Genomic DNA, 23,661 nt, shown 5'->3' on the forward strand with positions numbered 1-23,661 from the left:
GAGACAAACTGTGACTTGCTTTTCAAAAATAAAATTAAATACTTTTTAAAAGTGAACACATTGTTTTCAGATACTAAATTGTATTTACATTTGAAACTTCCTCAATTATGAAAAACAGTTTTATTTTTTGAAGTGTTTAATTATTATAATAGGGTGTCCAACAATGATTTAAATTACACATAAGAATTACTCAAACATGCTGAGTCCTCAGTTTTAAGAAAACCAGGATTTTATTTTTTTAAAATTATCCATATTAAAAATGGTCATTTTTTTCTTATACCTCTGTGAAATATATAGATTTTATAGGAGCCTGCTCCTCGTATTTTTCCTGTATACTGCATCTTTCACTAGTTACTTTTTTCCTAGTTACATTTTCAACAGAAACTGAAACTAGAGAATATCAGAATTTATTTCTTCTTTTTATTTCAAGTTATTTTCTCATTCTTCATAAATTTCAAATGTCTTGTCTTAAGTTTATTCCTTTTCTTTTCCTGAAAAAAAATTGTTTTAAATGTGTACTCAGCTTGAACACTAAAAATATGCATTGCTACCTCTCCTAATAGCAAAGCTTTAGAGCTTTCAGAATTTTTTTTTATTTGACGCCTGTCTGCATTTAATCATTATGAAGTATATTTTTCACCCTCTCCATTCTATGGGAATCATTCTCTGCAAAGTTCCCATTACTAGTGGTTCCCTACTGATACGGCATTTTGAAATATTTTCGTTTTTTATCCCATTTTGTTTTTCTCATTTTATTTCTTTTGTGTTAACAGCTTCTTTCATCTATGACTCCAAAATCTACATTTCTAGCTCAACCATTTACCAGTTAGTCATTTATATTTGGTCTTGATCCTGGCCCTAACCTTGCAAGAAATTAGGCCTTTTTTTTTTTTTTTTTTTTACAAGACGGAAGAGTTCTACTTCCGAATAAGCTTTACTTTTTAAAAATCTATGGATTTTTATGTTTAAATCAGTTCAGACAACAGGCCCTAACATCTTATTCTTAACTAAAGATCAATGTGTACATGAAGATAATTTTATTTGTTCACTATGGCAGAACACAGTCTAAACCAAGCATGTCAAACTCAAAGGCTAACGCGGGCCAAATAAACAAGGTTTAAATTTGTGTGTACCGCAAAAAAAACAAAAGCTTCAATTTTCATAGAAACGTAGGTTTATTTTGATAGAGACATGCTGAATGCAAAGGGCTGAAGTAAATGAGTAATCATTAACATAAAATAATAGAACATTTTCATAAAAATTAATATTTTTTCTTGAACATTAACTTACCAGACACTGAGTAACTGCACAAATTAATAAGTGCAACGCAAATAAACCTATTTTTTCTTGTTCTCCTAAAGCGAAATATTCCCTGTTGCTTACACCAAATAAATCAGTACAAGACTAATGACGTGGCAATTCAATCGGCTGCTAAAATATTCCCTGCTGGTATTAGTGGAGAGAAATGGTGCACCTGCGCATAAGGGAAATGAATGCAACACAATTATAGTCATCAGTCATTAGCGAACGTTGTATTTCGTTATTAATAATTATGTACAACAGGATATTGTAAAAATTAAGTTACGAAATTCTTATTAAAACGTTTCTTACATACTGTTTTATTGGCTGGGCTGCAAAAATATTCATTGTGGGCTGCATGCGGACCACGGGCCGTGAGTTTGACATCCTTGGTCTAAACTGTATATACCTTTATGTTCCTCAGTTCACTCAGGAAATAAGCCCACCACGAGCACTGTGGTTTAAGGCAGAATCAGAAAAAATGGCCGTCCTCTTACTAAGTTGTTTCCATCCTGAGGCTTCCGGCTCACCTCAAGCTTATTTGCTGTAAACCTTGGTCTCCAGGGTCCCATGGGTATTTGGGTTGTGAAACAAGAATCGCACAAAAAAATAAGAGAGTTCTCATATATTCAGAAAAATATAAAACCTTATCAGAAGTAGCCTCTGAGTACTTTTGGATTTTTTATTTGAAGCAATTATAAGAACTAATTAATATATTGATTTTGTACCACAGTTAAACAGAATAATTTACTAAGACCATTTATATATTTAGTATAATTCATACTTTCTTCTTTAACTACGGTGTGAAAATTTTAGTGTCAAGTTGATTTGCTCTTGACTGATGCTCGCCTACTACTACCGATTGCCTTTAAACAAACTGAATCTTCTTTCTTATGTCTTCATACATCCCAGAAAGTGCTATTCATGTAGCAAAGAGCTAGCAGGAGTTGTGACATTGATGGAATATGGCACCATCGATGTGGAGCTTTAAGAAAGCCTATTTGAATGAAGTCCAGGAGGAATAGATTGCAGAGAGAAACAGAGAATGGAAGTTGACTTCATTTCAGGGTTTTCCAAATGCTATTACTTCCTTTTATATATTACCTTTGGAAATGGCTTGAGTTTTTGAAGTCAGACTGATCAGATTACTAAGATGGTCATTCTCCAACTGATAAGATAGTAGCTGTGTAATCTTGGGCCAGGTATATAAAGGTTTTGGGTCATTTCCTAATTTGTAAAATAGAGTTAACGATATCTATATTGTAGTATTGTTAATAATAATTCAATAAGTATATGTGTTTAGGACAGAACCTCATATATAGTAAGTGCTCAGTAATTGACAATTATTATCATAGTGAAACCTAGGTAAAATATTATGTAGGTTCACAAAACCCAACTCCTGGCTCTCAGAAGACACTGCATGAATATTACTCATGCCATTTCTCTGGAGGGATCTGTCTGTGGTTGCCCGGTCAAAGTTGGAACAGCAGTTCCAGTTCTGAAAACATCCAGAACCATGTGATCCCGATTCTCACCAAATCCTAGATGAAGCTGATAGCAACTATTCTAACTCTATCAGACATGGTATCATGATGCTTCTAGTCATTGGAAATAGAGTTAGAAATCTATTTATTTTATTCTTGTCTTTCACCTTTATCTCCTATAGCGAACCCATCACTGAGACTTGAAATTTTCTCCTTAAAATATCTCTCTCTCTCTCTCAGATTACAGTTTTTGTCTCCATCGTTCACAGCCCAAGTGCAAGCTCTTAGCACCTCTTAACTAGATTAGATCTGAATCTCTTGGCTTATTTCCTTAACAGAAGGTACTTTTCCTATAATGCAGGCTGCTTATCACCTCCAGAATCATTTTCTGAAAATACTAGTTTATTATCATATGCCACCTTCAGCAACCTCTACTAGTTCTTTGATCATAAATGCAACCCTCACCTCCTTTCCTGACCTGCTTTTCAGTTCCTCAAATATCAGACCCTAACCTAAGGCATGTGGCGTATATACTGTTCACTTCTATGGTCCCCTTCGGTAGCTCTGCATATTGGTTGACAGTCCCTTGGGAAGGCCATGCTCCCCTGCTACCTGATATTGTGCTTACTCTAATCCCTTCAGTGTACCCACTTTAAATTTTTACATCTCAAGAGCATATTAAATTCTATAACTTTCTTGAACATTTCCTTGACATACTATTTCTTTTTTTTTTTCTGAATACTGTCTGTACTTTTAATCCACACCAAAAGGAAAGGCTGAGATGCTCTCCAGTGGTTATATGTCTGCATGCTGACATTATCCACACTGCTGGACTACCATCTGATCCAGCTCGGGTCCAATATACACGTGATTTCCCTAATCACCCAAAGTTCTTGATGGAATGCTTAATTTAGAGGAGGTCCTCTCTAAGTTAAATGTAATGACTGATAATGCTACTCTTCTTACTGTTAATGTGTCCTGTACATATATAACTTAAATTCAGATTTTAAAGCCGTCTTGCAATATTCGAATATACTTCAGCTATGCAAGTAAGTTGAGACAAATTTTTAAAGATACAAACCCATTTTAACACCTCCTTTAAGTACGTACCTCTGATTTCTTGATGTTACTCTACTTTGCCATCTTGTAGTTTTAAAGATAGGCTCTTTGAACTGAATTCTATCTTCAGCAAATCTAGCCAGTTAAGGAAATGAAAACAGAAAAATCCTGTTATAACAGGTCATGTGTGGTCAATGCCGGCAAGATGTTCAATGGGCCCTGCCCCTCTGTCCTTCAGAGTCACTGGAAACTGCAGCCAAGATGAAAACTCAGTACTCTCTCACCGTGTGCACACAATAGTTTTTATCTTGGATCCTGCTATCTATAAGAGCTTCTTAGAGTCTGCATTCTCAGTGTTAGAGAGGTTGTGCAGGTTCAGAAAGCGAAAGCTTTTTCTCTGGGAAACCCTGGTACTTAAGAGCTTGAAGACACATAGTCTGTCCTTGGTTTTGGTTCAGTTTTCACACTGATGGCCATGCTTGTTTCCTAGGACTACCATACCAAAATACTCCAAAATGCATGAGGTAGCCTCATTCTCTCATTGTTCTGGAGGCTAGAAATCCAATATCAGATGTCAGCTGGACCATGCTCCCTCTGAAGGCTGTGGAGTAGGACTCTTCCTTGCCTCTCTTCCTGGTTGTGGTGGTTGATGGCAATCCTTGTTATTCCTCAGCTTGCAGCTTCATCACTAAATCCAGAACTCTGTTGTCCCATGGCCTTCTTCCCTCCATGGCTGTCTCTCTGTGTCCAGATTTCTCTTTTTCCATAAGGATACCAGTCATTGGATTAGACCTCAAACGAATGCAGTGTAACTTCATCTGAACTTGAACACATTCATAGGTACCAGGAATGAGGATTTCAACATATCTAATCTGGGGGATCTAATTCAACCCATAACACTTGGTAATCCATTATCTCTAAATCCCAAATTCCAGGGCCATGATTTAGTCTAAGAAAACTGATTAAGTACAATAAGTTAATAATACATTTAAGCCAGTCACTAATTTTATTTTGAAGAAAATATGCATTTTCCAAATCAGTGTTCATTTAATTAGCCCTGGTTTTTTCCTGTGGCTTCAACTGCTTCTTTATCTTCAACATCTCTTGCCTCTTGACAAAGATCAGCAGTTCCTGATTAGATTAGACCACTTTTTTATAAGGAGTTAACATGCTGCTGACAAGCAGAGCTGCTAATTATGGATGGATGTGTAAAGGTACTTTTATTTCAGATAATGCAGCCAGATGTGCTTGGCTACAGTACAAGTAGCCTTAACTCCAAGGCAGGGAGTTAGTATAGAAGACTTTTTAGGTTGAGGGACATAGAAATACCAGTTCCTTAGAGTTCTGTCATCACCCACAGTAAGTCAGCACTCTTTATACTCCTATCCTGGGTTGCTAAGTAACTGTTACAGAGGTAAGTTTGTTGTGAAATTTAATTTAACCGTGACTTAAAAAGGGGAGCTTTTGAGTCAAAACTGCAATAAGATGTACATAGTTTATTTATTTATTTTTGTTTTGAATAAGACATGTTATTTATTTTTTTAAGTCTTTTTGAACATGTATAATTTTTAAATTATAATATTTCACATTAAATTGATATGGAATGGGGCAGGAGAAGTCCCTAGATGCATTTAAATAAACAACTGTTACTTTAGCAAATCTGTACGATTCCAATAAAACCTACTGCCTCAATTTTTTAGCATAATCACTATTTAATGTACTATGTTATAACATCTCAATTTAAACGTATGGCCAACATTGATTCAAGTATCTGTTTAGGTTTATATATGTTGAAAACTAAGTACCACATTGTATGATTATGCACTAGATTAATGTAGAGCTGATAAATACAGCATAAAGGTACATTTTTATAATGATAATCATCTTCTTATATTTATATCCTGCTCCTACTGAGATGAATCTCTGGTTACATTTACATATTGAATTACAAAGTTAAAACTAATGATGGGATCAATTATGCCCCATACTGAGCTGTGCACTTTCGAATGACTTTGAGAAAACAGGAGGGTCAAAAAAAAAAAAAAAAAAGCATCCACAGTGCACAGTGGTTGCAAGATTATGCTAAGGAAGAACTTCAATGGACAATAATGTGTGTTTGTCAAATAAATAGGGCTTTTTTTGGTATAAAACCTGAAGCACATTTTTAATATAAGCATTTCTGAGAATTAGGAAATATGTTGGCTGTGTCATGAAAGTTGCTGCATGGTTTATTTAAGGTGGATATATAAGGGCAAATGTAATATGCATCTGTTTATGATCCTGCTTGTTTGTTCTTATAATTCTTTTAATGTACCTATAAAGCATTTACTGTTTCTGAGTTGAAATATAATCTGTCCTATGTTTGCTGTTGTCCTGCAAAATGTGAGCGTGTCCTCTCTCTCCTTTCCCAGCTGCATAATAAATGCGCTTCTCATCTAAAACCTGAATGTGACTGCGGACCTTTGAAGGACCATATTCTACCACCCACAACAATCTGTCCCGTGGTTCTGGTGAGTTTCCCTTCTCATCATGTCGCTCTAACTTGGGGTTCCTATGACTGACTCGGAGACCTTACCACTAAACGCTTCCAGAGCTAATTGTCCTTTGATCAAGGCAGAACTGTATGGATATAAAACACTTCATTGCTTCAGTGAAGATACCTTTCCCCACTGTATTTCCTTTCTCCTTCATGGCGCAGTAAACATTTTAGTGAGGTGTGTCTAACTGAAGCTGACTCAGCTTTTAACACTGAGTCATGCTGTACTTACCAGAAATTGTATAGGCAGAACTCCTCTACATTTTACATGGTTTATAGATCCAGCTTCCCAGAATAATGAATTTATTCTTAAGGACAATTTTGCTGGGGATGCACATTATATATCTGCAATGTGGAGGTCTCTCATCTGGGTCAGAGGCTACCTCGCATGAGGACACAGACATTGAAGAAAGCTGTGCATTGCCATTAGGAGAATTTTATTTTTTATTGGTGGACAATACATTGAACTACCAGAAAAGTAACTACTTCATGCATTAAATTTGCAAGTGAAAAATGGATAAGGAAGACAAGGTAACTCTGGAAAGAACAAGCCTTCATAGAAAGAGAAGCAAATAGTCAATGATAATGTTCATAATACATTTCAAAATCCAAATTGTTTCTGAAGCGAAAGTTATTTTACAAAACAAATTATTTTATATCCATATGCAGTTTTCATTTTCAAAAACCACATGAAAATTAAGTAGCTGCAACTTCAGTTGGATATAATAAAAATACAACTAAGAAACGTTAGACAAATACTTTTCTAAAGGTCAACTTAGAAATTAATCAAATTACTCAATTTGCACCCACTTATGATTCATTTTATAATTATCTCTAAAATACTGGTTGTATTTTAAATGGCCTTTAAAAAAATTACTAAAAACTCTTCATTTTCTCAAACTGCAAATATAAAGCAAAGGAAAATACCTCCACATTGCTGAGACTAGCAATAACTAATTCTAACTTTCCTTTCTTCATGTAAAATTTATTAGACATCCTGTAGTAAAAAAGATTAATTAAAATTAATGAGAGCCGTGTAAAAATAGTTTTTATTTTAGATGAATGTAGGTGTTGTTTGCATACTTTTATAGTATTTTCTTAAAGAGAAAGGACTTGTAGAGTTTTTATATATTTTTGCTCTTTAAAAAAAGTGGAGTAATTTCACTAGTTTAGATGCATCTTGGTCTCAGAATTTAACTCGGAGAACTAATATATTATGTCATCCTGTCATCCAGCTGCCTTTGTGAGTTCTATTGTGTGAGCCAGAGCAGGACTACTTCTTTGGCCCACGTAACACCAACTCCTGGTCACATAAAGTCAAACATGAGATAGATTCTTTCTGTTGCTCTGTCCTTTCTTTCTTTGAGAGAACTGAAGGTAAAGAACGTGTGTCATGTGAATATTCTTCTATCCATCTTGCAAACCCTTTTATTGCTGTTTGTTCACTTGATTCTGAAGATTTAGTTTTAGGCACTGAATCTTACTGCAGTTTTAATCATGATATGTACCTCATTATTTGCTGTTTTATCATTTTCTTGGTACTCTCTACGCTGAAGTATTATGTACTACTGACCATCTCATCCTTCAACTTCTACCTTTCACAGACTTTCATTAATACAACACTCTCCTGCTCCTTCTTCTGTTTCTCTGGATGCTTCATTTTAGTATCTTTTCAGGCTTTCATGACTCCAACCTGCCCTATATTGATGCATTTCTGTGCCCTGCCCTTGCATGTCACAAGCTTTCTACCCTTAACTTCTTCCCAGTGGGATCCTATTTATTTAATTTGTTTCATTACCCACTTAATTTAGTTCATCCTCCTTTTCTGAATCTCAAACCTGCAACCTATAGGGCCCATGATGTTTTATGTGCCCAATGTATTATTTTTATTTAACATACTTGAAATAACTTATTTACTAAGCATATGTACTATACCACCTATTATACCAAACATTTATTTATTCATTCAACATGTATTTATTGAGTGTCTATTATGTGCCAAAAATATAGATAGAGGGAAATAGTAAAAGGTTAAATGAAATATTTACCTTCACACAGTTTTCATTCCAGTGGGGTGAAATTGAAAATAAACAATGCAATAAGTACATTATTTAGTACCTGGTTATATTAAAATACTGGTTGTATTTTAAATGTAAAGAAGAAAATTAAAGCAGGAGAAGGGGAGAAGGAAATGCTGGGGCTATGATTTAAAAAGGTGGTCAAGAAAGAGTTCAGCAAGGAGACAGTTGAGTGAAGAGTTGAGGAATATGAGGGGGTCACCCATGTGGCTCTGTGGGGAGAGAACTTCAAAGACAGAGAGCTCTCCAAGGAAGGACTTGGAAAGACACAGAGGTAAGAGAAACCTGAGATATCTGAAGGGCATCAAGGAGATTGGGGCCTGAGTGAGCAGGGGAAAGAATAGTAGAAGAGAAGGTCAAAGATGTCATAAGATTTTCATCTTCTGTAGAGCATTTTAGGACATGGTAAGATCATTGGTATTTACTCAAGATAAAGTTGGAAGCTATTAGAAGTTTTTGAGTTACATTAAAACGAATAACATACCTCTGTGTTGAGGAGGCAACAATGGAAAAAATGTATGACATTACAGTTTTCTCGGAAAGATAGGAACTGGGTCATGGCTGAGAGCAAAGATGGTATAAGAGATGAAAAGTTTCAGAACTGGGAAGAAGGTAACACAACATTCACCTAGGAAAATGGGAGTTTGATGTATCAAGGAAATATCATTGGTTGAGGGGAAGTAACTTGTTAATGATTATAAATTTAGAACAACACCAGTAAGCTTGGCTGAGTATATTTATGGTCATATTCAGTCACATTTCTCCATCCACATTCTAGTTCCAGGCGTAGAATAGGCATAGTGCAGCCTTAGAGAGACTGTGTTTCGTCAAATCTAATAAAAGGAGAGTGCAGCCAGGGAGTTGATTGTATGCATGAGAGTGATTATAAGGACTGACCAAGAAATACAAGCTGGGAGATGAGGGAATGAGAGCAGAAGAGTGAGGTACAGTAGTGGATATTAGGAATAATATATTGTGGACTACAGTTGAATCAAAGATTATTGTAATCAAGGTTGTTGGTGTTAGGTTATGAGAGTGGGTGAGGTAGCAATTGACATTATGAAGGTGTTACAGCTATCGGTAATGTTATATATGAATTAATTTAATCCTCATAGTGACATCATAAGATTAATCTTATGACTGTTCTCATTTTACATATGAGGAAACTGCGACACAGAGGTTAAGTGAATTTCCCGTGTCACATGGCTATGCAGTAGTAGTTCAGGATTGGAACCCAGGAAGTGCCACTCCAGAACTTGTGCACTGAGCTAATCATCCCCACCCTTTCTCTAAATTCCTAAAGGGACTTTCTCCTATTTGTCTCATCTCTGTGAATAGAACCTCAAAACCCCGACTTTCCCAAGCCAGCAACCTAAGGCTCATCATTAATGCTGCCTCATCTTGAATATCAAATTCATCATTAGGTGGCCCATATTAATGTTCTTAATCCTTTTCTTTCCTTCAGCCCAACCGTGACTCCTGAAAGGTCACCCTCACAAATTGCTCCCCAGGATTGTCCTAGTAGCATGCTTCCTAATTGCCTCCTTTCCATGGATTCTTCATTCTGCTTCCTGTACCCACTTTCAAAAAGTCAACAAAATATTTTCCTGCTTAACTCTGTTAATGTAAACATTTTCAATGATTCCTTGTTTGAAATCCAAACTCTCCAGAATGGTAAACAAGGCTCGAACTAGAGCAAGCCACCCAATCCTCACATATAACCTTACATACTAGATATCAAGAATAATTTGAACTACTTGTAATTCTCTAAGTATACCTCCTCTATAAAGCCTTTGGGATTTTGTACATGTTAATTAATCAGCCTACACTTTGCTTTAAAATTTCCCCACCTGATAAAGTAGAAATAAAAGTTTTCTTTCCTATCCTATATAATAAAGAGGTAATATGCAAATTGACTGTCACAAGATGGCGGCATTCACAGCGGGGACAGGGTTGGCTGCTCCGCACGCCTACCTCCAGAGTGCCCTCAGCCCTGCCGGTGGCCTTGGGTCCTCCTGTACCCCCCACTGACTGACAGCTCTCCCAGGCTCCTCCAACGAGCTGCCCATCCCTCTCTTCCTCCCTCCCCCAAAGCTGAAGCCTGACTGTGGTGTCCAACAAATTGGAAATTATAACTCATGTCATTGAGAGTATCCTCCATTCCTCAGCCAGGGCCAGCCACTCCATGTGCCTGCTGCTGGAGTCCCCTCAGTCCCACCAGGGGTCTTGGGTCCTCCTGCACCCCCACTGACTGAGGCTCAGGCAAGCACGGCTGACCAAGGCGCAGGTAAGCCTTGGATGGCTGCTGATCAGCTGCCCAGGGCTGGCCTGAGGCTCAGGTAACCTGGACCGGCTGAGGCTTGCGCTGCCAGCAGTGGCAGCAGCAGAGGTGTGATGAGGGTGTCGCCTTCCCCTGATCGCCTGGCTCGCCTCCTGCCCCTGAGGGCTCCCGGACTGTGAGAGGGCGAGGCTGGGCTGAGGGAACCCCCCCTCCAGTGCATGAATTTTCATGTACTGAGTCTCTAGTCATGGAATAATTACATTGTCTATTAAACCCATTAACAGTTTAAATACTAATAAATTAGACAAATTAATAAAGTTGTTCTGTCCACAAAATTGCTTAATGTGCTCTTAACTGATGGCCTCTGAGGCTTTTCAATTTATAAACTCATTAATATTCCAGGAATGATTCATACCCCATCACTGCTGTAATTTGTAATCTTTTATTTAACGAACATTATTAGTACTCACAAATAATATAACTTGTTTTTTTTTATTTTTTAATAACAATTTCTTTCTTAAAAATTATTAGTTTGTCATGCTAATGTTCTCTAAGAAAAGCAGGTGAGGTTCTGACTCAGTTATTGCAAAATGGCAATAAATATCATATCTGTCACATTCTAGAAAATATAAAATGAAGACTTAAGCTATCAAGTTTTGTTGAGGTGTGTTTTTTTTGTTTTTTGTTTTTGCTTTGCTTTGACTCTGTGGTCAGGAATTGGTTATTGAATGAGTGATATAAACTCACTATATACCCCTAATGCATAATTGAGGCATCTTAATGATATACTACCAGGTCAAGCTGTCTTGTGATATTTTAGGACATCTTTTCAGGTTTCAGGACACCATATTTTCAACATTTCTGTAACACCCTTCTCAGCCTTTCAATTTATCCCTATTACTTGTTATTAACTTTAGGTTAGTAATTCCATTGATGTGCATTCTCCTGTTAGGGAAATTATATAGGTAAGCATCTTTTCTGCACTGATGACATGCTTTTATAAGCATGCACTACAAATGGCTTCCACAGACAATTGCTCTTGATGGTGCCTATTGCCATAAAAATGGACTAAAACCAGCTACTCTGAAATTAAAATAAAAATGTAATCATCAGGGATTCCATACATCAGACATAACCACTGTTCTCTGGGGTTGCAGTTGGCATCTAGCATATTTTGAGGATACTATCATAAAACTACATTGCTTAAAATTTATGTAGTGTAGGAATTTTATCAAGATTTTTATGACTTTTTTATGTGTGCAGGTACTTATAATGCTTTCTTTGAAAAAAATTTCAGCAAAATTGATTACAACCACAGTTGGCTTACTGCTATGTGAAAGCGCACTCAGCACTGTTTACAAAGGTAGATTTCTTGAAGGTCTTCCCTCATCCCTCCTCCAAACAAATAAAAAGGAATTTCAATGTATTCAGTTAGGTTCTTAATAAGCCACCTAATTTGTATAAAAGGCCATTAATCCTTACCAACTGATTACCAAAACAGACGTTCTTTGTTTCATGGACATCATTAAAAAGGGCATTCTTCATTCTTTTTCTAGATCACAATCAGAAACCTCTGTTGTCTAAACCCAATCAAAGATCAATACCAAAACCTGCAATAATTCCATTGGGAACATGGCCTGACTAGCATGCCGTCCACTCACTCTTTATGTTCTAAATTTTACCCCAACACAAGACAGATTTGGCTCAATTTGTGTTGGTCCCTTACAGATTTGCTTTCATTAAATTTGTACTCACCTTTATGTTATTAACCTAAATTAAAAGGTTGGTGTTTTTTTTAACCTCATGAAACATTCTATTGACAAAGAAGGATATATTGTTGGAGATCCTTCAATTACCTAATAAATCCCTGTTGGCTGTGTATCATGGTTTATTATCTTTTGGACCTATGAGTCTTATTACTGTCACATTTTATCCTCTATCTGTAGAAAGCATAGAGTTAAATTTATACCCACAGTAGACTATGGTGTTGGTATAAATATTATATACTTCTATGTGTTAATCTATAACTTTATTACTATCCTATCCATAAATCTTCCTTTACTATAATGGTCTCGTTTAGTAATGTAAAATTATTTTTGATAGCCTCTAAATTTGTTAGGTCACAAAAATCAGTGAATAGGCTAGATAAAATCCCCTTGATTCTTAGACTTCTATAGAATGATGGTTTTATCTAATATCCTTGCCAAGTTATATATATTTTATGATCAGGCAAACTAAGGGGTATACACGTTTTTATAATGATCCTTCAGTTTGAAGAAAGCAGTCAGTTTCTTGTGTTTCTATTAACAAAAGAGGATTTGAGATGTCTCATGACGAATAGCATTTTAAACTTTATATTTGAACAGTAATATGAACCAGATTATCATAAATGTCTTTTTGTTTGTTGTTTTCTTAATCCTCACCCAAGGATATTTTTTCCATTTATTTATAGAGAGACTGAAAGGGAGTGATGCAGGGACAGGAAGAGGGAAGGAGAGACAGAGAAACATCCATGTGAGAGAGTCACATTTATTGGTTGCCTCTTGCACACATCCCAACAGGGTCAGGGATCAAACCTGTAACTCAGGTACATACCCTTGACCAGGAGTCGAACCCAGGACACTTCAGTTCACAGGCCAGTGCTCTAATCACTTAGACACACCATCCAGGGTTAAATATAATTTTTATTATATTTACCTTATTGATTTAATTTCGTTTTCTCTAGTCATAAAAGGATTAATGTACATTATTATTTAAAACCTAAGTTCTTATTCTTTAAATAAGGTGTTAATTACTTATTTTAAATTTTTTTCAATTACAGTTGACATTCAATATTATATTAGATTTATGTGTACTGTATAGTAGTTAGACATTTATATAACTTATGTAATGAGCACCCCGGTAAATCTAGGATCCACCTCATACCATACAAAATTATCACAATATTCCCTATGCTGTACTTTAAGGGGTTAATTACTTAGTCATTTTTTATAATTACTGTTAAGTATTTTTATTATAAGTAAAAGTTATAAATACAATATAAAATGAGAAAACATTTAAAAATCTGTAACCAGTTATATAAGAATGATTATTTATATATAAATAGAACAACTGTTAAAGTTTTCCTCTTGATTTTTAGGTGTACATTTTTGACATTTTTGTAATTAAACTTAATATATCATGTGACTTCCTATCTTTACACTTAAACGTATATCATTGAATATTCATTTCTGTATACTACAGAACATCACAATTATTGGCTGCTTATTGTCTCATGTGAAAATATCATAATTTAGTTGAAATAGTATATCTAGCATGCTTCAATTATTTATTTTGTTATTATAAATAACATTTTGTGAACATCTTTATGATGAGTGGCTACTCCTGGTTACTCTCTAATTAATATTGCAAAGCATCATTTTTCCTAAACTGTATTATTTTGTTCTACAGGTGAATCAGATGTCAGTTTAGTTCTTCCAGTACTGTAAACACATTTTCAAATCAGGAACATAGTGAATGGATTGCTTCCTAAAACCAAAAATTCATTTTAGAAAAAACTATCCATTCTTTAAACATTTAAAAAATAACTTTAGGTAATTGTTTTATCTTACTTTTAAACATATAATATTAGAATATATAGTAAAAGTAATATTCATTGACAGGAAGTGATATGACATAAAACAAAGAATATGTTTATCATCATGTCCTTTGGACAGATAGTGGTGTGCATTTCCTAGAATATTTTCTTCTGTTATAATATCCTATTTTACTTAAAATTAATCTTTAAGATTGCCAACAAGATAAACAACAAAGCTCATTAGCTCAGACAAAGGAAAACAAAACTATTTGGAAAATATACATCTTAAACATATTCTTTAGATTTGATTCAAATGGTTCCAGTTCTACTTCTCTTTTTCCTTCATTGTGACTGTAAACTTGGCCAAGTTGTGGTATTGCTGAAGCAGCAGTCTCCGTATCTCTATGTATAACACCCTCAGAGAACCATATGTCTATATTCTCTTCTTCCCATCTTGCTTGCACTTCACGATGATAAGAATTCTACAGAAGTATGCATTGTAGGTATGGTGGTTGGGTCTTAAATAGCATAGAGTTTGTTAAATCTTTCCTTAGAACTTGTGTTTCACCAAGTCATTGCAACTCAGCAATGTGTAGTGTGTGTTTCTTTCTAATAGTCCAAGTATTGTGGGTTCTTTCTGTTTGGCCACTTATCTCTAAACAGCAACAAGTGACTAATTCAAAACAAAACATCATCCAGTGAAAGGAGTGAAGGAGATATTTGAATTCCCTGTGCTTCTGAGATTTGAATTTTGGATTGTCTGTAACCTTATTTCCTCTCCTAGTTACATATTTAGAAGTGTCAAGTCTGAGGGGAAGGTGTGAACAGTTGGATAAGGAGGAGACTTGCTGCACTGAACTTTAGTTTTCATTAACACCCTTTCAGCTGCTTCCCCATTCCTTTCCATTTACCTCTTTAACCTTTAACCACAGTTACTGAAGTCATCAATTTTCTTGAGATTCTTTATGTAATGTACCATGGGTTGTGCCTTTGCAATTTTCTTTTTTGTCTAAAGAGTGGGACACAGCACATTGGCAGTGCTCAATAAATGTTTCATCAATGTCATTTCTTAATATTCATTTAATTAATATTCATTATAGATCAATTCATAATTGTCATCATAGTAATGATAGGCAAAAAGGAATCTCATTTTTTTATATTTTGGAAATCTAACTCAGACTCAATTTCATGGCATTGTTCGTAAAGGATAGCAGCTTTTAAGTATTTTTTTTTAATGTGTAAAATTAAATTCTGTATGTTCCTTTTTTTCTCCAATCGTTTTCTGCTTTAAATTCTAATAAGGAACACCTTAAGCACTGAAGAGCTTTAATGTTTATAAAATGTGTACACTAATTTTGAGTTGCACACAGCATTCATGCACATATACTTTAAAGGGGCACAGTATAAGAAATGGGAAAAGGACCCATCCACACTAAGTGTTGATTCTATCTTACGTTGTGAGATGAACCATTTATGTTGCTTTGTTTTAGTTAGATTCCTTTTATTGGTTTCTGAAGAACCCATCTTTATGTGCACCTATTATGTAGAATGCATATACTAATAAACAGTTTATTCTAGAGAAAAAGTTATTCTATTATGGCTAATTCTATTTGTTTTTTACCTAAATGAATATGGTAGATTTGTATTTTTAGGACTAAAATATTATTTTTAGTTAATTTTATAAAACATTCCTATACGTTTCTATGATATTGTATGCCTAAAATATAGTTGTATCTAGAGCAAGTTATAATTTATTTTAGGGAAACCAACTTTTTACCTCTTTGGTTTTGTCCTGATTTATAGAATACCAGAAACCAACAGCTGATATGACATAATGGGAAGTTAAATTACCTTAAAATCTCATGAAAATCTAAAATCTGTAGCCAAAGAATGACTATCGCCTTAAGAAGGACTAAAATATTCAAAATGTAAAATCGGTGAGATAGATTCAAACAAAACAAAGAATATAATGTGTCTGATTCAAAAGTGAGGGTATGGGTTTATGTTTTAATGAATTTAATTATCCTACAATTTATTACCAATAGTATTCAAGGCAGTTTATGTAAATATGCAGTAAGCTGTAATAGAAAACATACTGTTTTGCCAAAATTAAGTTAGACTTAGAAATTCATGTCACAGTAATCTACAAAGTTGATAGAGGTAGTTTGCAAATTTGTCCCTGAGTTTCTTAGGAACCTTAGAAAAAGGAGGAAATAGAGGCATGAAAACAAACCTTTCACTTAGAGAAAACATTTTATTGTTACTGTTGTAATTGAGATCAGAGATTAATTTCTTCCATGTGAAATTGTGTTGGTAGGGAACTACACCTCAACAATAATGCTGAAATCGATGCCGTAGTGTTTGTTTCCTTTGGTTTTGCCTCTTGGCAACAACTATCAATGCAGACTTATGGCTTTTGGCCAAAGTGCATATTAGTATAAATAAGTCTGCCTGCTGCCAAAGTAAAATAGTAATAATTTTGCAACAAGACAAGAAATAAGCATAGTAGTTAAAAGTTTAGGGGGGAGAGGGAGCGTCATGAATGAAGATTTATTGCATTGAGCAGAGGCAAAGGTTACTAGCAATTGTTTTACATAATCAAGAAATCTAAGGAAAGCATCTATTTGATAATATACTGACTTAAAAGGGAAAAACCGAAGGTCAAAAAAGATGTAGAGAAAAAATAAATGCCTATGAGAAACTAAAATATCTCAGTATCTGCATAGGGGAAAAAATCAACATTGAGGACAACTGAATCAGTAATTTTCAGGAGAGGATGAAGAAAATCCATAGTACAAAAAATAATCAGATCAAAGTGGAAAGAGATCATACTATCCCTAAACAAAAAATTAAAACTAAGTTATGAGGTCTACTTATACTGAAGAAAATCAAATTTAAGTTCAAAGAACGTACATTTCTTCAAATTTACAAATGACTTAATGTAATTTCCATGCAATATTTTTTGCTTGACACCATGATTCCAAAGTTTTCCAGGAAGAATAAATGTTACACAAATACATTATAATTCTGAGATAGAAAAGTAATAAGGAAAGACCTGTTTTAACAAATCTCAAGCATATGTTTATTCAAGTTACAGTGATCAAAATAATGCAATAGTGTCTCTAGAAGATATACAGAATTGATAGAAGGTCTACAGTTACCATATTAAATTCTATGTAATAATGTATATGATAAAGGTTGCATATCAAATCTGGCAGGGAATGGTAGGGATCAGTGGTGTTGAGATTACTGTATAATCAGATGGAAACTAAAGTAATATAACTTCTACTTTATACCGATTCCAAAACAAATCATTCATGGGTTAAAGGTTTAATTTTTGCCTTGTAGAAGGCCCCTTTACCTTTTCCTGAAAAGGGAAAGATAAAATGTTGACAGATTTGAAAAATCAAAATTTATTTTAAAAATTGTAAATATCAAAACTTATAAATCCAGGTAAACATAGGCATAATAAAGAAAACCATTTTGTAAATTTAATACAAAAAATAAAAATTATTTAAAAATGTAAACCTTATAATCAAGAAATGCAAATTAAAATAATGAGATACACTTTTTCTATCCTTTTTAGAAAATATTTTTAAATGATAATACTCAATGTTTTCAAAGATATGAAAAATTGGCCATTCTCATTAAATATTGGTTAGATTAAATTGCCACAAACTGGCATAAAAGCTCCCAAATACTTGAATCTACTTATGCCCTCTATAGGAAGATCAGCGTTAGGGCAGTCAAATATCCAGATCTAATTGCATTTCAGTGGAAATAAATGATTTATATCATTTCCATCTTTTAACTTAAATTTTAAGTGCAATAGAAATTTGAATCTTTTTATCACTAGATATTTAAGGATAAATTTCACCTTGCAAAGGTAACATGTGGTTTTAATGAAATGGTGGTGGTGATTATAAAATATTCATATACATGCTTCCTCTGTTTTACTAGATATAACTTGTCTATTCTCAATTTCACTTGGAACCAAAGCAACATAGATTCACATATATCTTTTGGTCCATACCTCTGAGATATTGCAGGTTTGGTTCCAGACCTCTGCAATAAAGCGAGTTACTGGTATACCTCCGAGTTATTGTGGTCTCGGTTCCTTATTATTGTAATAAAGCAAGTATCACAATAAAGTAAGGCACATTTTTTTTTTTTTTTTTGCTGGTGGAGGGTCTTATCTTTCATTTGTGAAAAACATAACACCTGTGAAGCACAATTAAGCAAAGCACAATAAATTGAGGTCTGCCTATACATCAACTTCATGTATACAGAATAAGCAATGATTTTTGATTCACTTTGTCTGTTCCTTAGTTACACCTATGTGTCCCCTTCATGTGGAATAGGATGGTTTAGTTCTGTTGAGACCTCCATGCCTACCCCTTGCTATCCAATTTGATGATAAAATTTATCATTTCCAATTTGGTTGCTAATATTTATGGGAGCTTTAATCAATTCAGCTTATTTGTCAAAGAAAACCCAAATTCTGGAGGAATATAGTATACCACCTAGTGTTCTATTCATTATTACATTGATTTCATCCCAACCACAAACAAAACTTTTTTCAAATATTTTTATTTGGTTACCACTTCGCCAATAGCCTTGAGTCTTCTACTGCCTATATGTCTCTTAATTTCTTTCCTTCTAGCATTTTCTGCTTCTTCAGAACTCATTTTTGTCCTTTCATGGCATTTATCATGACCTGTGATAATGCACTATTGACATGCTGACTTACAATGGAAAAACTCAAACACCCTGTGATCTAACATGCTTATATTTGGTAGAACTCATGATTCGAGTGCAGCACTTGAACTTCTCATTTTCTATCCTTAGTTGTGTGTCTGCCCGAGAACCCATACCAGAGAAAGAGCTGTTTGTTCTCCGGTGTAATGCTATTTTCTATATTTGTATATGGATGTGATCTTTATCTGCCTGTTCATGTTATGCTCTCTGTAAGGGATCTCATTCAGTTCTGTGACTACAATGACCACTTTGAAATATGTCCATTCTGTATGTTCTCCCTCGCCCCTCTAAATCCAAATATTCCGCTTCATGTGGTCAATTCCCCCTCAGTTGTCCCAGGGAAGCCTCTGGTCCATATAGGAGACATCGTTTCTTGTGAAACTGTTCCCTATGCTTGGTCGACAGCACCATCATCACTCCTGACACTCACACTAAATGATTTAATCTTTATCTCTAGTATCTAATTCAATTTGACACAGAGTAGACGCTCAGAAATGTTTGCTGAATTAATGAATAACATTCAGTCAGCTCTTTTGAATTCCATCCATTATCACTTTTTCCTGTGTTGAAAAGAAATACATCAGACAGTAACAAAAATAAAAATTACAATGAACAAGTGACAGAAGCTTATTTTTAAAAATCATCAATATCCTATGATAATTGAATTTTATTGTTATAAGCTAATAAACTTCAGATTAAAGTAGATGATGATGAGGTAATATTAGTGGATGTCCAATTAGCATTGTGCTTAGTTTCTGGAGGGGCACTTGAAGTATTTTGTAGTCATTACTAAAATTTAAAAAACTAGTGATGGTTACAGTGTTGTAGTTATATAAAATATCCAATAGATGGTACTGTGAAATGCCTAATATTCCAAATAAAGTAGTAGAGAGCTTACAGGGAACGTTTCAGAATTCTGAGTAGGATCAAGGAATTTCCCTCTGGTTATCAAATTATATTTAAATTTTATTTCTTAAAAAAGTATAGCTTAAACGATACAGCAGTCCATGTAAAAATATCAAATTCACTCCTAGTGTAGTTCAGAACGTGAACATCAGTGTTTAGTATTAAATGGAACTTTAACATTGTTCATATTCTATTAGTAGGAGTTTATTGCAGGGTTTGTTTTTTCTTGTGTGGTGATTACACTTAGTTTATATGGTACTTTAGTTAATGTTACTTGAGTCACAGCATTTTTAGTAAGCAACTGTAGCTGCTCATCTTTGTTACAAAATTCTACTGAAGCATTTATGCTAAAAATTAAGCCAACCTGTGTGAGATCATCTCCCTTATTACTTAGCAAAAGTGGGTCCATTATTTATTTCACTTTTTGGTTTCTACCAAGAGCAGTCCAATATCTGAATGAAACTTTATACCATTCTGTAAATATAACACATATTCCAAACATATAAAAATATATTATAGAGTAAAAAATTTATTTAAAAAAAATCAACAGTTTAAAAATTGGTTAGTTTGCTCTTAAATAGCATATTAAAAATTGCAATTTGTACATGGCCTCATTTATCTTGGTGCTTACTTGAAATTTCCATTATAAAGTGGTACATGGATATTTGTAAGATTAATGTCAAATTGTAATTACCAGAAATAAGTTTTATAAAACCTATATACAAAGCTAAAATTGTCTAAGGAATTATCTGATAACAGAGAAAATGTCTGAGTATCTTATTTGAAATATTACATACACCTTTTTAAGTTTTTCTACTATTTATGATATTCTTAAAAATGCTGAGTATTCCTTTGTATTAGAGTTATTTATTGATTAATTTAATATATAAATTTTATTGCATATGACAATATTGCAGGCACTAGAGAAACCAAGATAAATAGTTTTAAGAAAGAATGTTGCTGTATGAATCAGCAGCTTCTTGTGGGATATACATCGTATGTCCCTCAACTTCTTTCTACATTTATTATTCTTCCATATTTTATATAATATGAATGTGTGGTATACTATTAATCCTCTTAAAAGAATATATTATTAGGTACATATTAATGTCTGCTTAAAGAAAATATGCTATTGAAATAACTTGAGCTACCTTAAGTCATTGAGACTTTTCTTTATTTAAAAAACAACAACAACAAAAATGATTAGTGCTTTGGTAAGTCTAGGCTTTTCAGACCATTATCTCCTGACTCCTAGCAGAACACATATGTCAGATTTGCAATAGGAAGGTGTGGGATGAACAAGGAATTCCCTGGGTGCTTTGAGTTAAAAATGGTTTCTGTCCACCACTGTGTGATGATAACACTCTTTTGGATTCATCAGGAAATAATGGGGCCTCTAAAATCCTCTGCAGATTCTTTACATTTTGCATGCATTGTGTAGTATGTTCCTTTAAAACACAGTGACACACAATAATTCATTCACCCAGATTTTCAAGTATATTGGATGTGCATCATATTATATGGTCAAATTCGTACACGGGTCAAATGGGTTTAAATATAAACTGTGCATGGAGATCTCAAGTGATAGTCTCTTAATAAACATCAGATACTTTTTATTGCTGCCCTCCTTTATTTCAGTAACATATTAATTAATTCACACTGATTGAATAAATGTACATTGAGACTTGTTTCCTAATGAGGGCGCATTTAGAGGAAAGGTTTTGCATCATTCTGATATCCTGTGGGTAATTATATTCTAATTATATGGTCAGGGGAAAAGAGTCTATAACACAGTCCTGATATTGTTTGTTGGACCCAATTAATTACATGCACATAATGAAAGTTCATGAAAAGGTTGACTGGCGGTGACTGCAAAATTTTAAGTCAATTGAATCTTAGCCTAATGTGAGTACGGAATTGGACTTTAACCTGGTTAGAAAGTGCTTTGGTGTGAGATCAGTGGATATTGAGAGGGGCAAAGGATGAGAACAAATTTCACTTTCACTTATTTGTGTTTTTTTTAATTTAAGGTATTTTCCAAGATTGATGAAAATGAAAATTTAGCAGCCTGATGATTTAATTCTAAATATTAATATCAACATTATTTCATTACCTACAGTGATTTTGGAAAGCAGCAGCACACTAAGGATACAACAATACATTTCTGGAATGGGTTCATGTACTTCTTGAGTGCTAGAATAGCCATAACAGGAAGTATTATTGATTAATTTTATGAAATTAAAATTCAGGAGGTATTAATCTATTACACTAGGTTCTTTTTTAGGGTGATTTAAAAAAATTCAAACCACTGACTGCACTCAGACCCCTGTCTCAAACATTCACAAACACATTCAAATGTACATATGCATAACTCATACATAGACATCTATTAATAATCTCTTTGTAAACTATGAGTGCTAAAGACTAATTAAAAAATAAATAAGCCAGAAAGCATGTACATTTCACTTTGAAATGTGCTTTGAAGATGTTTGAATCTGATATTTAAGAAACTTGCTATACATCAAACATAAAACTGAAGCCATGTTCTAAACATCAGCTCCACCCTTCCCTTGCTCAATGCCATCGTTTTCTTTGCTCAGATTTTGGAAAGAGTCTTCAGGATTGAGAACAATGGAGGATTTTCTATTCCTTCTTTTCTCCGAAGCCTCCCTTCTCCTTTCTTCTCCATTGCTTTCTCCCTTCTGTCTCTTCTCTCCCCTCCTGCATCATCCCTTCTTCCACTCTATTCTAATCGGCATAGCACAGATAGTTCATTTGAAAACATAAATCTGTTAGTTTCCATCTCCTCCTTAGCAATAAAAAATCATTCCAGATGAAGAAAGTGCAATCAGTGTTTTCTGGCTGAGCTCTAAGCAGGCAGTGAAACGAAGGGGATCATTTTGGTTCTAAAGTTAGTAAGTTACCATTTTATTAAGAATTTAAATTTTCTAGACATCCCTTTAATCCTAAGGTTGGTATAGTTATGATACTCACTGTACATGCGAGGAAAGTGAAGTTTAGAGAGATTAAGAAATTTACCTAAAGTCACACAACATGCAAGTGGCTGAAGCAATAATCTGCTTTACCCCAAATCCCATGTTCTAAACCTATTTCTAATGTTTATGCCGCCGTCCCCAACAATTGGGTAAAATACATTTAGGGGATCTAGACCATATTTCCAAAAAGAATGGAAAGAAAAACAATGGAGTAAAAGTGGATTAGAATAGAAGTGAAGAGAGAGGAGAATAGAATATATCAGAGAGTGGGGCACACAGGGTAAGTTTTCTTTGTGAGATTATTTAGAACTGGGTGAATATACAAACACTCCTATCGTGGATCAGAGCTACAAAAAAAAAAAAAAATTGAAGAAGCCTTTTTCAACCATCTTGGCTTCTGATGATGTTAGGATAACATTTCTAATGACTTAATTCCACTAGCTATTCAGTAGGTAAAACTATCAATAGTAACATTAGAGAGGATTTCAGTTATTCTGGCTGATGGTTTTTACATGTAGAAAATCTATGTTTGAGATAATTTAAATATCTCTATAAAAATACAGTTTTAGACCTAACCGGTTTGGCTCAGTGGAGAGAGCGTTGGCCTGTGGACTGAAAGGTCCCAGGTTCGATTCCAGTCAAGGGCATGTACCTTGGTTGCGGGCGCATCCCTAGTAGGGGGTGTGC

At 34.3% G+C, this 23,661-nt stretch overlaps 1 protein-coding gene across 6 annotated transcripts in view; it reads left to right on the forward strand.

Annotated features, from left to right (window-relative positions):
- Positions 1 to 23,661, forward strand: part of DGKB (diacylglycerol kinase beta) — a 467,640-nt gene that overhangs the window by 100,501 nt on the left and 343,478 nt on the right. For 4 of the 6 annotated variants that reach the window (XM_054726077.1, XM_054726078.1, XM_054726081.1 and 1 more), the window contains one exon: positions 6,254 to 6,352. In XM_054726077.1, coding sequence (XP_054582052.1) covers positions 6,254 to 6,352 — 99 coding nt within the window. Of the gene's footprint in view, positions 1 to 6,253; positions 6,353 to 11,297; positions 11,301 to 23,661 lie in introns of all 6 variants that reach the window. The other 2 variants (XM_054726080.1, XM_054726083.1) reach the window with 1 other exon arrangement.

This window comes from Eptesicus fuscus, chromosome 14 (assembly GCF_027574615.1).
Source record: "Eptesicus fuscus isolate TK198812 chromosome 14, DD_ASM_mEF_20220401, whole genome shotgun sequence".
Classification (NCBI taxonomy): Eukaryota; Metazoa; Chordata; class Mammalia; order Chiroptera; family Vespertilionidae; genus Eptesicus; species Eptesicus fuscus.